The sequence below is a fragment of the Pipra filicauda genome, unplaced genomic scaffold (genome assembly GCF_003945595.2).
Source record: "Pipra filicauda isolate LSUMZ 115617 unplaced genomic scaffold, ASM394559v2 scaffold10_size6260569_pilon, whole genome shotgun sequence".
In the NCBI taxonomy this organism is placed as follows: Eukaryota; Metazoa; Chordata; class Aves; order Passeriformes; family Pipridae; genus Pipra; species Pipra filicauda.
The window spans coordinates 2,212,488-2,229,249 of record NW_024103541.1 but is presented as its reverse complement, the minus strand read 5'-3'; the positions used below and the strand labels follow the sequence as shown (position 1 = coordinate 2,229,249).

At 41.8% G+C, this 16,762-nt stretch overlaps 1 protein-coding gene across 1 annotated transcript in view; it reads right to left on the bottom strand.

The window, feature by feature from the left end:
- The window catches only part of PDIA5 (protein disulfide isomerase family A member 5), a 100,982-nt gene that overhangs the window by 59,564 nt on the left and 24,656 nt on the right, over positions 1-16,762 (bottom strand). The window contains exons 4-8 of the mRNA XM_039382183.1: positions 13,082-13,165; positions 12,273-12,318; positions 6,117-6,209; positions 4,796-4,856; positions 1,118-1,185 (exon numbers count right to left, since the gene is read on the bottom strand). Coding sequence (XP_039238117.1) covers positions 1,118-1,185; positions 4,796-4,856; positions 6,117-6,209; positions 12,273-12,318; positions 13,082-13,165 — 352 coding nt within the window. The remainder of the gene's footprint in view (positions 1-1,117; positions 1,186-4,795; positions 4,857-6,116; positions 6,210-12,272; positions 12,319-13,081; positions 13,166-16,762) is intronic.

The window sequence follows — 16,762 nt, the reverse complement described above, 5'->3', positions numbered from 1 at the left end:
GATGTACCCCCACGCAAGGCAGAAGTGCCTCCCCAAGGACTGCAGCACACATTCCACTAGAGGAGATGGCATTAGAGGGCTGCCTGGATAGACAAAAACACTCTTGAAAATATCTTCAAGGGTTGTACTGTGTCCTAAATAAACCTGAATAACTCCCACTCATTTCAGTCCTAAGCAAACAAGGATTTAGAGAAAACACTTCGGAAAAACAACTAGTTTGGAGAATGTCGGGAAGTCTGACAGCACTAGGCTGTCATGAGCAGGAACGGCCAGGGCTGCTCTAGCAATGAGCTTCATCTTTTTCTCCAAAGGAAACCTATAAACTCAACAGTGAATGATCCAACAAGTAGGATCAGACCAAATCCTGCTAAAGCCATAGAGCAACGATCCTGTTTCTTTGTCCTTCATGTATTATTGGCATCATACAAATTATACGTTAAGCACAAAAAGCCTCGACTAGAGAAGTGCCTTTGAGTTGTTTAGAGAGATCAATATGTCTCACTAGTACAAAGGGGCAACTAAATTATTGTGACTGCTGTTGATGGACTTTATTACAGTCAAAACTGACTTTCATATCAACCTGGTATCAGTGCTAACTTTGACAGAGCTATAGTTAAACTGTAAGACTCTATTAATGCTTAGTGGCAAAGAGGGTGACCAGTAGCTTGTGCAGAGAATCCCCTTCTCGTAACACTGTAATTCTCCACTAAAAAAATGGATTAATAATTGCTATAAGGGCATCCATCCCTGACCTTGCTATGAAACATCATATGAAACCCATTATGGCAAAATTTTCTTTAACAAAATGAGCCCAAAAGGCCTACAAACTCACAAATTAGAGGCTAAACATAAATCTATATAGTGTCAGAGCCTGTTTCTCCACGGCAAAAGCGACACTGGATCTAAAGCGCAAGTTAACACTTCATTTTCCAAAGTTTTAAAAGAATAAAAACCAAGAGAGAGAATCCTCAAGGGATCTGGAACAGAGTCATTCATTTCTGTTCTGTTTTCACTTGCTTAAAAGTTCTTGAATTTGATAAATATCTGCGTGTTTAAATACCAAAAAAAAAAAGTGTTAAAAGGATTTTTGAAATCTCATATAAATCTTCTCACTTACATATTTACCCTTCAGTTCTGTGGCTGCCTGCTGATAAGATGGCATCATTCTCTTACAAACACCACACCCTGATAAAAAAGAAATTGCATAAGTAAGTAACATGTCAGCAACTCTATTCAGCCTGTTATACAGTATCTATGTTCCAAAGCATATGAAATAGTATTTTATATTTAAAAAATTTAAATCAAAATTCTTTATCTGCTTCACTAAAACATTATTAGATTATTAGTTTCTAAGGATGTTACTTCTTCTTACAAGCCTTTATTTTTGCACATTTTTCATGCTTTTCATTTTCATATTCATTTCTCATCCCAGTTTGAAAAGAGTAACAACGTCTTACATTCATCAGGCTCTGAGCTGAGCCCAGAAGAGAACATAAGATGAAACACACATATCAAAAGTCAACAGAAGATGTCATAATTGTGAACTCAAACAAAAAGCTTCATGCATTTCTGGTGTTTTAAGGGACAGGGGGAGGTACCGGGATTCATCCCAGCTTAACAAGGCTTTGAAATTAATTTGAGATGCGTTTCCTAAACACATTACACAGGCATCAAATGTTAAACAGTGCTCTGTTAATTGAGAAGACATAACTCAAAAGCAACAGCCCTTGTAAGATACAATAATGAGCTGTGGAAAAGACAAACTGGGCGTGAGGAAGACCACCAATGTATAGCTGGAGTGTGCTGAGAGCTGCTTGATGATGCTGTGCAGTGCTAAGCAGATTAGCAGTAAATCACCTTGTAAGCAGCAGTTTTCACTCCTGCCAAGTAAAATCCTTGCATGCAGATAGGAAGGGACAGGAGTGCAGACAGCATGAAAGAAAGGAAGCTGGAGCCAAGCCCTCCAGACGCTTATTGTGGAAACTCTTGGGTCCACCATAGGACAGCAGTCAACTGTCTTGTTCTGGTGAAGATTACAAGAGTTTTGAAAATATCTTCCAGAAAGGAGGAACAGATTTTGCAACCACCAGTTTAGAATCACATCAGCGTGCCTGAAAGAACATTCTTTAACCAGAGGAAAGAGACTTCTTGTTTCTGTAGTCTTTCCACCTTTGGTCTCTCTGCTCAAACTGACAGTGAGGTTGTTAAATTAGTGCTGGTCAAAATGACAATTTGTTGGTGGGCACAGACCACTCATTTAAAGGCCCACTGAGGTTTTACAGCTTCATCCAAACCACTGGACAGACATCATAATATGTGAGTTGTTAACATCATCTGCTGGATACCCTACTTCTCTCCTCAGCAGCCTCAGACCCTAAACTCACAAAGCAGATTTCCCTACCTTCCCCTCTTCACGCTCTTTCTGCTCCCTGGAATGCCTTCTGGAGCACATGCACATACTAGTCTCCTCTATCCAGCCATCATTCCTATCACCCTTCTGTTCCCAGCTCTGCTGCTGCCTCGAACTTGCTGCTCCCAAATACACTTCACTACACCCTCTCCTGTCCACCTATTTCTGGGTTATATTGTTCAGGATACTGCCAAGCCACATATACCACTCAACAGGTATAAAAAGGGTAACCTCAAGAAACTCATTTTCTTCTTTCTTCTTGTGTTTTGTCTCAAAAGGAAGAGCTTAATTAAACACACATTAGTTTTTCCACTACTTAACACCTTAATTTTTAAAGTCCTTGTTTTAATGATGTTATAAACAGCTCCTTGTTGTCACCAAATCCAGAGTTTCCTGCAGGAGTCTTCTTTGATAGAGTTAACTACAAATAAATCTGAATGCCTATAAGTATACCTAATTTTTCATCTTTAGTGCTGTCTGACTTCGTAATATAGGTCTGAAAGTACAGTGAATGGTCTCCAAATGGCAGGTAATATCTTCTGAGGAAAGCATGCCTTTGCTCTGAGTCGTTTTGCCCAGACCAGGCATTCCTGAAATATTAAAGAAACTACATTTAAGTCTGCAGTCCCTTTCATTTCCCTCTGCACTGGTACGTAATGAAAGGGCCCGTTTCCTATGAATCTGCCACAATTAATCTAAAGCCCCTGCTTCCAACAAAGCAGAGAAATAAGGCAGCTGTCTTCTCCATAGCTTCCCAGACAAAGCCTCTGATGTCGTCTCGTGCCAAAGACCTCCCCGAGCCACCCCTTACAAGTAAAGAAAAGCAGAATTTCTTTTAGTGACCAGTCTTGATTTGCTGCTCCCAGTTATGAAAGGTAACACCTGTATGTAAGCAATAACTTCAGCTACCTGAAGCCCTCATTTTAATGCAACTGCTGGATGTATTCTGTCTCCAGCAAAAGGAGTAAGAAAAAAAAATGGACAAAAACCAAGCCAGAAGGTCTTGTGTGTTAAATAAAAGATGAGAGAGTTACAAACTGAGAAATCAGAGGGGAGGAAAAAAACCTTACAAGTAGACTTCCTTCAGAGCAGTTTAGAAAGCAGCAGAAGTATTACAGCACTGAAAACTAGCAGGTGTTTTGCCACTTCAAAAGAAGAGAAACCGGAAGGAGGAGGGTTTCTCGGGGAACGGTTCAAAGAGAACGAAGGGTTAGATAAGGCACATTTCAGGAACAGACTCAGTTGTGGACAACAATTATTTCTGATACAGGTAAACTGTGAAAACATCTGCAGCTGAACTCTCCCCAGAGGGGTGATTTACAGCAGAGCAGGCGTGTCGTCTCCTGCTGGTGCCAAGGCAGCAGCAGCGACTGGGAACAACCACACACTAAACCAGGACACACAGAACCCCACCACTGCAGAGTCTGAGGGCACAGAGCTACAAGTGATTTAATTAAAAGAAAAACCATTCTCTTAGTGATGAATCAAAGTAAGTCTGGGGCAATCCTGGCCATCTTGGCAGTACTCAGATGAGACAAAAAAGGCAGACTGGCATTTCAGGCAGTAATTAAAGAGAAAACACACCGAGAAACACCAGATAATGCTGCCATGGGACACAGTTTTAAACAGAATCAGACAGTGAATTGCTTATAGTACCTAACAACAACTTCCCTATTAGGGCAGTGCTGTGAGGCTTTTCTAGCTTAGGTCACACATTTACTCCCTTCTCATGGCTCCCCTACTTTCCAGCTGAGCAACAACTCCAGTGCAACACTGTCTTTCCTTTAGGAGCTGGAAAGCCTGTCACATAGCAGTCACCAGGGAACACAAAAAGGCAGTTGTAAATGAACAAAATTAAGGAACAAGCAGCCAATGAAATGACAAGATAGCAGCAATACAAGGTCAAGTTCACAAAAGAAATGAGTGACTCCAACGTGCTCTTCTCTTTTCTTCCTGAAACCCCACTTGTATTTCAGTTATTGCTGCCAAGGTAGGTAGGAACACACAGGGTGCCTCCTGCATGGAATAGGCCAGTCCTGCTCCCAACCACTGCACTGTTCCCTCTGCCTGCAGCATACAGTATTTCTGTTTTGTACAACACAAATCTAGAAAGGACAATGGGCAACAAAATTACAGAAAGCAACTGCTTAAAAGAACATTGAGCAAGAGTCATCATCACAGGAGAAAGAGACAAGACTAGGATAGAGGCAATGGACAACCAGGGAAAAAGCTGAGGACAAACAGGCAGAACAACACAAGAAGTTGAATGACAAAGATAGCACAAGATTATATTAGTGAAGCACAGGTGAAGCTTCTAGACAGACTTCTAGACATCTCTCAGTGGAGAAGGGAGAGAGAGGTGACAGGACGTGCTGCATTACTTACATGGGGCATAGAACATCATCAGAAGGGGTTTATCTTCCTTCTTCAGAAGCCTTCTCAATTCCTAGTGAATGAACCAAAGAAAATAAAAACCAGACCTACACCAAATGACACCTCTTATTATTTATATTACAACTTCAAAAAATTAATATATGTATTCTTAGAACACAGGCTCATTTATCTGAGGGAAAAGGGATCATCTTTCCTAACAGACAAGACTCAATTTTTTTTTCCCTTACTCAATTTTTACTTGAAAGAAGATTACAAAATGTATTATAGATTCAAATATCTGCTGAATATCCCAGACCAGTGGAAGCTGTATGTTTTAGTTCGCTCTCACTGCAGAATCTCTGACTGGAAACTCTTTCTTCGCTGACACATCCAAAAATCCATACTGTAATTCAAAAAGTCAGACTCAATAATAACAAAACAAGTTCAGTTTTCACACTATGAAACCTTGCCAAAGCTATGAGATGCCATGACAAAAAGATTTTTCAGTACCAGCATGATAGAGAAACTAGATGAAGTTTTCAAATTGAATGCAACCCTTGGAAGCCTTGTAATAGAGTACAGAGGGTGAACATTAAAAATTAATCTTCCTACAAAAACTGAATGTCAAAATAACCATTTCTAATATTAAAAATGAAAGCTAGGAAATTGAAAAAGCCCTTTACAAAATACCAGCTAGAGTCCAATCAATTAAAGTTTAAAAAATCCATAAACTAGAAAAGTATTACAAAAGACCAAGCTGATTATATTAGAAAGAATATAATGGGTAACTCTGTGGTGGCACTGGCTTTTTTAGGTAGTTTCATCATATTCGCTGCTTTCCCACTTAACATTAAGAGAGGACAGTTACTGTATAAAGTTAAATCCCTCAAGATCTGGATCTTATTTTGCTTCCTGCTCCACGCTTCCTGACCTCAGGCACAGGAGGGAACCCAAGGTTTAACGACAACCTGCAGTTTTAAGAGCAGCGTTTTACCTCCTGCTTGCACTCTGCAGTGACTGCATCTTGCAAGCTGCTACACTTCCCTGAGACAAACAGGGCTCTTCCACCACACCATTCACAAGCTCTGGTACTTGCTGCGTGGCTGGTAGACTGATATCATGACCACATGCAGGGGAGAGGAAGGAGGGAAGCAGAGGACTTTACAGATACCACAACCCACAAACTTTGTCAAATCACTTAAAACAGTTTGAGTGCTTTAAACCTCCCTTCCAAAGAAAAGAAATAATGGTGTTTCACTATGAGTTAATACAAACACACACACTCCCTTCATCCCATATATTTATAAAACAACAGAGTATCCAGCTAATGTACCTTTTCACTGTCAACATGCACAATATCTTTGGCTTCAGGATCTTCCTCCCATAGTGGAGCACCTTCTGGATCCTTGAGAAAGGCCACCATAGACTGTAATAAATAGGGAAAAAAGCTTTTAAAGAAAAACTAATGGAAACCATGAGACATCCAATCTCAAATCCACGCTGTCATGCAAACCCCATCCAATCAGTGCCTTTGCTTTTCTGCTCATATTCTCATCTGCTCTAATGCAGATTAGCACAAATCTCCAGTTGGTTGCAGAACCAAGTGATACGTGGGTGCGTACCTTCCTCATAACTGATATTCCAACTTATCAGTTCCCACTTCCACTATAAAAATGAGGAAAACAGCGTGGCAGTGGACCAAAACACAGAGAGTAGCTTCAAGCATCCTTCAGAGAGCTCTTTCAATGGTACTGGATCTTCCACAGCTACTCCCTGGGTTAGCAGGAAAGATTTCTCTTTATGCAGAGGTCAGATTCCCATGCCCTTCACCATATCCAAGTAACCTTTGAATCCAACAGGAGTAGCTGGAGGGCACACTGATACTTGCTGTGAGCAAAAGTAATGAACTCCATACTTACAGATCAAACTGTTTATTTGGTCAAAGGAAGAATAATCCACCAATAGTTCCCTCTGTGACCCATCTACCTAGAAAGTGAACTCAATGGATTTTTTTAAGTAGGAGAGTAAGAAGCAAATGTGACAGGAGAATTAGGAAGTACCAGACTCTATGATTTTGCAGCTCCGACATCCAACAAGCTGAGTACATTTGCACATGTACTTTGTGATTGCTTTACCTGACTGACATGCAACCAACAAGACCACAGATACCCTCTTTATCATACAGAAATTAGCTCTGATGGCTCTGATTTCAGCCTGAGCCTGAAGGAAACTCCAGTCCTAAGTCAATGAGATGCTCTCCATGGATTCTGGCAGTCACACTGCCCCCCATTTTCAGCTGTACATGGAAGCACAGGGTTATCACTGTTATCTTCTGGTGTCTCTGCTCTAGGAAACAATACCGGGTTTTCCATGTTCATCCACCACTCATATTGACCCCATTTCTTCCTCTATGGCATTGATTCTAGGTGTGTATCCACTCCCAGACAGGATCTCTGCCACACCAGTAACGTAGTGAGGTCTCTGAGGAGCTTCCTTCAGTGTAAGAGTGAGTGGACGATGCTGCCACAGCACTAAGGAAGCTCACACAGAGCTGGAGCAAAGAAAAGCTTCATTAAAGCTTTTTCAGCCCATGTGATAATTTGCCAAAACAGCCCATGATTGAAAAGCAGAGCTGAGCACATACTAACGCACACCAAAAATATCTGCCTAAAAGCCTAAGTGTGGTATTCCGCCTTCCTAAGAGCAGGTGAACAGCACTCCTGGTGACACATGCCACTTGCTGGAACAGTCTCAGAGACACTTTTGCTGCCTCTCTGCCTTTGGTGGGGCTGTTCTGGTACAACATCCCACCAGCTTATCAACAGGGAGGGGAGTTCAGCTCATTTTCCTGCATCTCGGTACTGCAAGGCTCATGAGGATTCGGAGCTTACGGCAGGATCCATTTATTGCATTTTTATTTCTGTCTACTTGTAGAGCTAATATTGAAGAGATTTGTCTTATCAAAAGAGGCAGCATACATCAGTCACCAGACAGCATGCAAAGCACTTAATGTACACAGTTAGAAGACCTAAGGGGCGAGGTAGTAGTGTTAGGGCCACAAACACTTCAAGAAGAAATTTGTTTTAAAATGGCATTAGCAGAGAGAAGAGCTAGCTGGGGGGGGGGGGAAATATAAAATCAAGTAATTTACAATGGAGTTACAGTGTAAAAACTCTAAACCTAGAGGCATTAACATCCCAAATGATGTCCTAGGAAGACTAATAATATGTGGGGAAAGGAAAGAAGAGGACAAAACAACAGCGACCTTTAGCATGCAGAGCTGCATCAAGTTCTGCTCACTCTCCGTCTGCACAGACCTCAGCTACACAGTGGAAGGGAGGAGAGGGGGGTCAACATTTTAAACAGTTAATGAGTGTAATTGACTCTGCTAGTTTCAAGAATTCCTGTATGCCAAGCTCAGTCATGTAGAAACAGATGCGGTTAGAGGATGGGGGATTAAAGAGATTTAATTCATCCAGCCTCTCCCTCTCAGCCAAGACAGAAAAAATTAGATGTGTAATGTCTTCTGGCAGGAGCAGGCAGTGCATTGCCTTGCCCTCATTTCTCCATGTGGCGAAGAGAACTTCCCATATTGCTTTAAATAGGGAATAACAACACCCAAACAAACCACAGCACTTTCTAATCACAGAAAAGCACTGCTCCCCAGGCTGCTGGGTTAGAGACCACAGCAAGGTCCAGGGCACAGCAACCCTAGTGCTGGAGAACCAGCTACCTTCCTGTCCTGCAGTGATATGGTCAGGACTTGTTTTGACCCCACAGAGCCACAATGGGCTGTAACCTGCTGCCCGAACCGCTGTGACAGCTTTGAATCTTAAACATCAATTCAGCAGAATACAGGACACGGCTGCTACAAGCAAGCAAGTTTTAACAGGAGAACTGGTGATCACATACACAGACCTAAGTTTTAACCTGAAAGAAAAGTATACAGAAACACATCCCTGTACTCTTCACTCCTTTGAAGTGTCATGCAGTAGGGATGCTAATAAGAAGACTTGCCTCGATTTCAGACACACACTCCTTACAACAGCAAACTTGAAACAGATTCAGAGTTTAGAGCAGGACCAATTTATTGGGTTAGTCTATTCCCTTTGCTAGTCCTGAGCAGATTCATACTTTAATGAGTTTTCTCCATTTTAGGAGGAGGGTAAAACTCTCCCTGTAGTTTGTAATCCAGAAAAGGTTTCATCATGTAATAAACATAGCCTGGATTCTGGCCTTATGGCACTATTGAGGATTAGGATATGGTGTGGCTAAAGCAATATATGAACAGACGTTCCAGGTTACATCAAAGACTGATCTAAGCTTAGGTTTCCAACAGCAGATGCCTGCAGATACTTGGGGAGAAGACATACTAGTACCATTCTTATATAGCATACACTGGTATATGTTCTCAATTTCTGGCCAAAAGTGATTAAATTTATAGACTCTGCACCAGCTATTGTATATGGACCTCTGTGCTTGCTAACTATCAATGGATCTATCTCTTATGACTACATACAACTGTTTTTAAGACTCCTAATTCTTGCAATATGCAGCTACAAGTTCCAAGACTTTTCCCAAATGCCATTGTTTGCACACAAGTTTAGAGAAAAAAGAGGTAATCACTGCCTTTTTTAAGCTACCCAGTTACACAAACATCGATCAGAATCTCCTCCTTTTTTTGCAAGCGCAAGGATCTTCACAGAAGTATTCAAGCTGTTTGTGCCTCTCATCAGCCTCTCTGTCCTTCTGCAGTACTTCTACACCTTTCGCTTGATGTGGCAACCAGAATCTCACATAAGATAAAAGATGAAGGAACCAAACGGACTCAAGACTCAAGGTGAAATACCATTTCCTTTTTTGTTCCTAATCATTTGACAGAAAGTACTGTTAAGCACAGGGCCTATATTTTCAAGCCAATCACTGTCCAGCTGGCAATTCAAAGCCCATTACAACAATCTACATTACTCCAGCATAGCTGGAGTTTCTTTCCCCGTCTTGTTCATTGCCCCCCACAAGTTCCAACTTTCACACTGACAAGCCACTTAGTACGGTGAGAACCTAAGCCCTTCTGCAAAGAACTGGAGATATTTTTTAAAACTATTCCTAATAATTCTGAATCACTGAACTTTGTTCTCTTGCATTCCATCCCCCTTTACTAGATATCCAAAATAGCTCAGATCCTAACATATGTCTCAGAAGCAGGAGGTTCTGACTGCTAAGTAGCTTCCCCCCACTGTGAACACTGAGCTATTCTTTATTCCTCATTTTTCTAACAGTAAACCCACAAGGGTATCTCTGCTAATTACATAAGAATTTAGTTACTTTAAGAAATGAAAAGCTTTTCTTAAAAACCTGAGTACGCTATCAGCTGGATCAGCCACATGTATGAAACTGCTGATTACTTCAGAAGAATCCTTTTACAGTTCTTCAGGGCTGTGTCCATCATTCTCCAAAATGTCATACATATAGTAATATGTCTACTGGATGCCTGGAAAGAAGATCTAAGTTTTATTGCCACACATTTGTTGAATGAAGTGAAACAAATCCTTTAATCTCCCTGTTCTTCAGTCTGTCCACCCGTCTGTAAAATGAGTATGATACCCTAAGTAACTGTGTCGCTCTGCTTCTCGCTGTTTGTATGTACTGGGAGATTCCTGACAAACACAGCTGAGAGAGAGAAACAAAGGTCACTGGCTCAACAGAAGAAAACATGGAGAAGTGGAATAGAGGGAGAAATACAGAAAATATTCAGGCAGCTGCCAGCAGTGGAACAAGTAAACACTCAGCTGAGTTATATGACCACTGCCCAGCTCTGACCCACTGCCCAACCTGTAAATCATTAGTGGCTGGTTTCACAGGGGCAATTAAATTAAGAAAGACTACAGTCTCTAGAGCGAGGAAGCTGCAAAATCCCTCTTCAACGCCCAACAGAATCCCCTATTCCCTGTCCATGGGATGCTGCTTCCTTCTCCCCAGCAGGCTGGGCAAAAGGGAGAGGGGAAATGCTCATCACAAAACAGCAACTGAAGAAATAAACAATCAGATTCCTGTTGTGCTATGATTGCCTCTCAGCCCATCACTCCCTGGAGTGCTGCAGGTGCTTTCCACTTGATCTGATCTGTAGGGAAGAGTCACAGCACTAAGCCTTGGTTGCAGCACTTTATGGAGGGCAGGAAAGACATGTCATGTATTGTTCAAACCACCCAAATTTAGGCAACTAGCAAGTCTCTCTCTGCCCACCACTCACCAAGATAAAAAAAACAAATCACCAGCTGCATTTTCTCACTAAGTACAGAAGCAGCTTCAGGCAGTTGCTGACTAGGCTGGGTATCTAACATTGCCCTTCCTAGTTCCAGGCAAGATTTCTACTGCAGAAGATGGGAATATATACAGCCCCATTCTCCCCACCTCAGGCAAATCCTGCCTGACAGCTCCAAGTGAAGGTAGAATTAATTCAAGCCAGAGCACACTTCCGAGACAGTCCCCCATTAGCTACCCTACAACTCTGGCTGTAAAACCAAGGTCGAGAGCAAGCACGCATAGGAACAGCCTCTCTGGCAGACTCAGGTTCATGCAGCATCTCATAAAGGCTTTCCTCCATCCCAGGGCAACCCCCTGAACAAAACCAGAAAGGGGATATACATGGAACTATGTCAACATGGGGTGATGTCATCAAGCCTCCACAAGACCCATGATGGTGCAGAGCTTGGGTTTGCTGGAGGAGGAAGAGAAATGGGAATCGGGCATCAGAGCTGGACAGCAATGATTTCTGGAAGCCAAGTCATTGCAGGGCTGTAGCCTCACGTAAGTACAGTCTCAGTGCTTCACCAGGGCTTTGCAAAGGAAAGCTGCACACTTTTGGCCTGCTCACTGTGCTTTTAGTTCACTATTTCCGCAATCATCAATATCTACGCATTCATTTCATGTTTCATGTCTTCTCTCCTGCCTTGCCCAGAGAACGTTGCTTTCTGTTGCTTTATGTCAAGATTCACTGGAGAAGAAGAAAGGTCATTTTATCCCTGATGCACTCAGAGCACATCCACAGGAACTGCAGTTCCACAATCCAATCAAAGATAAGGCCACTCAGCACTCTTTAAAGTTTATAAACACACAATCTAAGAATCCCGGAGAATTCCTTATCAAAATGCAGTATCAGCTAATACTTTTAGTTATACTACCACTAAGAGCACCTTGTAATCAAAACAAGAAAATCCTTATTTGTTACCAGAGTGCAGGTAAACTTACAATTTATCTTACAGTTCAACATGGGCTCAGTCTTTCAAATCATCCACAATTTTCCCAGATCTGTGGTTGGCAGACATGTTTACACATGAAAACCCTTAGGCCATTCTGACAGCTGTTTATGAAGATTAACCCCCTCCCTTTTCACCATGAAAACATACCAACACCTGTTTTTTTTAATCCACAAATGTCTCACCCATATCTAGCAAAAGCAAAAGAATAATAAGGAAATATTTAAATTTACCTTCAATGTGACTGCTCTGTTATATGGAGTATGAAATGCACCGTCCCTGTTGAACAAGGAGTGGGGAATAGTGTTAACTTACAGGAACGTTACTAGCTGCTCTTCCTCACTTCCCACTAACCAGAACAAAATTATCCCACCCAAGCCACAGAACTAAGCAGAATTTACAGTACAGCAATTTAAGGGTGGCAAAAAACAAGAGTAAGGGAAAAGGAAGGGCGCAAAAGAGAGTGTAAAGCAAACAGGTTCCTAGTAAACCATTTCCTCCCTGACACTTTAACAAGAATAGTTACCAAGGCATGATTTTTGGAGATGGAGATGCAGCTTCTTGGTGTACCTAACTGTATTCCTATTCCTATTATTTTCAGGAGGAAAATCTCTTGCTGTCTCACTATACTTGTCTTTCTCCACTTAGTTTACGAAGCACTACCTCAAGTCAGAAAAGCACAGAGAGGTGAAACGACTTGTCCAAGGCCAAGCAGGCCCTGCCAGCAGCTAAGTGACAGAGAAAACAACACGGATCAAATCTCAGGCATCAGTCCTGTGCACTGGGCACTTTTAGTCCACTGGACATCTCTCCGTGACTCTGCTTGTGGTTTTAGTGGACTCTATTCAACAAAGAATAAATTTATCTCAACTTCTGTCACAACACACACTTGCAAACTGAAGAAATGGCAACTAATTTCCCACATCAAAGGATAAAAAATAAGTCATCTTAATGCTGCAGCAACATGGAGCTGAAAGGAGAATGAACAGTTCTAATGGGGGAATCAACAATTCGGAACTACAAACCCCATCCCAGAACTCACTTATAATGGAGTAAATCCACTCCCTTCTCCTTTGTATTAGGATCTACCTTCATCTTCTTGCATAATTTTCGGCTTTCAGTATCACTGCAAAAAACATATATTGGAAGAAAGGTTACCAGAAAAGAAAATCAAATGCATTCAGTTCTGAGAACTTATTGCTGTGCTTCCTTATCAGCAATTAATTCCAACTAACAGTAATTTGGAAGCTGTTTAGCTAAGTTTGTAGAACAAGCATTGTGAAAAGCTGCATTAGTCAATTTAATTTCTCTGTTTGCTTGGTCAGAACACAGTGAACTGTTTTAAAATCACATTCCAAAGCCATGCCCTAACCAAGAGAAAAGCAGCTCATTCCAACATGTCGAAGTACCTCAGCAGATCTTCTGTCCATGGGATTAACACAAAATTTAGGAAGTCAAGTTTCCAATAAGCCCATGCTACTGTTAGGGTGATGGTCAAAGAGCACTATTTGTGAAAAGATTCAAAGGGAAAAAGTAGGTCAGCTTTTACATCTGGCAGAAGATAATACAAAACCAAAAAAAAACATGTTCCTGGTATGTCCAAGCCCAAATCACAAGTGTTTAGCCTTAAAAAGGCAGAAAACAAAAACCAGTTGAAATTCTGGAGCCCCAGGCCCAGCAACCCCATTCATTTTAGGTATGAAGGATGTGTCCTGGAGCCACACCTGGCAAGTAGAGGTAAAGACCATCTGCCACAGCTCCTGAAGGAAGATATAACAGCAGACAGACCTGGTGCAGGTGGTCTTCAAACTGAACGAGAACTAATCACTTTCAGCACCAGATTAGGCTGAGTTTAAGAACAGAGAAAGTCACGGGAGAAAACTGCATATACATTTGTTTTGGTGGCCAAGTAAAGGGTCTTTGTGGCCTAGCTACTGATCTAAGCAAAGTGAAGTGAAGCCATAAGGAGACTTCAAGCTGAAGTGAATGAATAGTTCATTGAAGACCTGGGGAGAAGAGTGAAACAGTACAAGTACAAAGAAAAGAGGATGATTCACATTGACAAGACTATTCTTTGCATTGACAAACAGCAAAATTAAACAGCTTGGAAACTTGTTCCCACAGAGGACAACTTGTACCTTTTACACAGATAAATCAATTTAGAAAATGAAAACACTGAAAACTCTAATCAGTTTTAAACTGATTAGAGACAACAAGATGCAGGGCTTGCAAGAGCCCCACCAAATTAAGTGCTGCTGCCAGAACTGGTGCTAATTCTCCTCATGTTCTCCAGCTGCCTTTCTACAAATGTGAGGAACAAGGAACACTAAATTCAGAGTATGCTGCAGGTGAGAGTGCACCTTATGGGAAACTTCCCGAACGTTTATGGTAGATGGAAATGAGGAAGGGTGTGCTATGGACACATGCAGCAAAATCAGAATATTATGCTGAAGATGGAAATGAGCATTTTAAGGAACTAACAAAGCAACTACCACACCTGGAATGAGCACTTGTATAGAAGCATGTTTATCTGAAGAGTCCTACTGGATTCATACAAGTTTTGCATTTTCGGATCATAGTCAAAGCTAGTCACTGTAACCTGTAAACACTCCTTTTGCTTCTCCAGGAGGCTGGAGATCTGAGCCTGAGAACTGAAAAATACGACCATGTCTCCTTGTAACAAAACTAGATTACAGAACAAATACCCTGGATTTGGAGTTATGCCAAAGAACATGTTTGCCACATGGAGTTCGTACTGAAACTTAGCAGCAACCTCAAACCCAAGGGTCAGAAACATCCTGCCTTCTCTCACCTCCAGTCCTCCAGTGGTCCCACGGGCTAAACCTAAATGACTCAAAGGTCAGGGCATCTCTGGAGGAAACACTATTTTCAGATCATCCTCTCGTGTTACCCCAGACAGATTTAGAGGCACAGAGAACTCTTGCGGCCCTGCTGCAGCTCACTGCCAGACAGTTAACTGAAGTCAGCCCGCACCATAGTCAACTTTGGTAAATGCTCTTCTAGACACTTCCAAATGTTTCCAGTATACACATGTATTTGTGGCTATCTCAGCTTTGCCCAGACAAATGTGAGGTGGCTGATGTGAACAAGTGTAATGCTGAAACCCACTTCAGGCAACAGGGTCTGTCAACCCCCAAGATGTGCAGACCAATTGTTCTGTCATCAGCAGAGGATTAAAGTGGGTATCAAGAGAATTCTGTTGCCAGTTCTACCACCTATTCACTGCAACTTCAAACCATATGGTCAAGAAAGTGTAATTTTCCCTTATATATCATTAGAGATCTGGATGGATAGTTGTGTTAGGAAAGTTCTGCATGGTTTATACTGGAAAAAGGCTACAAAACATTATTACTGAGCTACATGTGCAAGCAAGCAGATAGCAACTCCTACCACTCTAACTCCTAACAATTCATCTTCTGTTTGCACGAGTTTCTATTAAAAAAAAACTGATAAGAATAGCTGTTTCATTGGAATCTAAGTCTGCCCTGCTTTCAGGATTTCTACTTTTGCAGAGATTCACACAGCTGCCTGAATGCTCAGCCATTATCACAGGAAAGAAAGCAGCAGTTTGCTCCAGTATATCTCCTACCATTTAGGAAGCAGATTCTCTGCACTGCTGCATTGAGAGTTTAGTCTGTTTATGCAAGCTATCTGCACTGATGCAAGGGATGGATGAGGAGCAAATTCCCAGAATAGGAAATGTCTAAATACACATCAGTAATTTTTTCATGCATCAGTGCAGATTTTTGCACGTGCCAGATCCACCAGTTCAGATGCTATACTAACAACTCTTTTGAAAAAGCAGAAAAGGAGATGTACAGAAATGGCAGAGATGGACTCATTCTGCTTTCCCTTCTGCCTTCCCTTCTAGACAGACAAAAATAACCTGCAAAGAGCAACCTGCTCTGATATCACTTGCTAATGACCATTATTCTTAATAAGAGTAAATATCAACACAGATGCAGCCTGCTCAGAGATTTGTCTCTTTTGAATCTCAGCCAACAGCCTCTCTCTGAAGATGAGCTCTTCAACTCTCACATGGGAGAGGGTAATTAGGACTCCAGTTCTCACAATTTAATTATATCACTTGAAGAGGCAGTGTAAGAGTTTGTTATAATGACTAAAAGTAAAAAAAAAAAAAGAAAGAAAGAAAAAAAAAAAGAAAACCCCCCACGACCCAAAAAAGACCCCCAAAATCATCACTGTACCACCCAGGCCAAGCCACTCCAGACAAGGCACCAGGCTCAGGAAATACTGGTTTGAGGATGAGGTCAGTAATATATCCCCAGAAGCCATCCCATGCTGTTTCCGTCCAGAGCAATTCTAACCTTTGCAAGTCCCTGCTGTGCTATTGCTGAAGGGACCCCTGCAGGCAGCCCTACAATCATCCAGCATTACCTCCCTGGAAAATCATCCAAAGCATCAACCTATTTTCAATACCACAAAGGACCTAACCAGCAGCTGTCTATGTGGTAATAAGGTCAAACCTTAAGTGGCACGATAGCACGGCTTCTTTCCACTCCCACAGGCATGTTCTCCACACTTCCCTTCCCACAAAACCAAAGCGGGGCTCCAAAATGTGCCTTTGCTGGAGAAGCGAAGACATACGGCAGCTTGGTAAAGAGAACAATAAAATGAAAGATCCAAGTCGACCTAACTAAGCAAGAAGTCTAAATAACAGCAAAGACAGCGTGCATCGCAT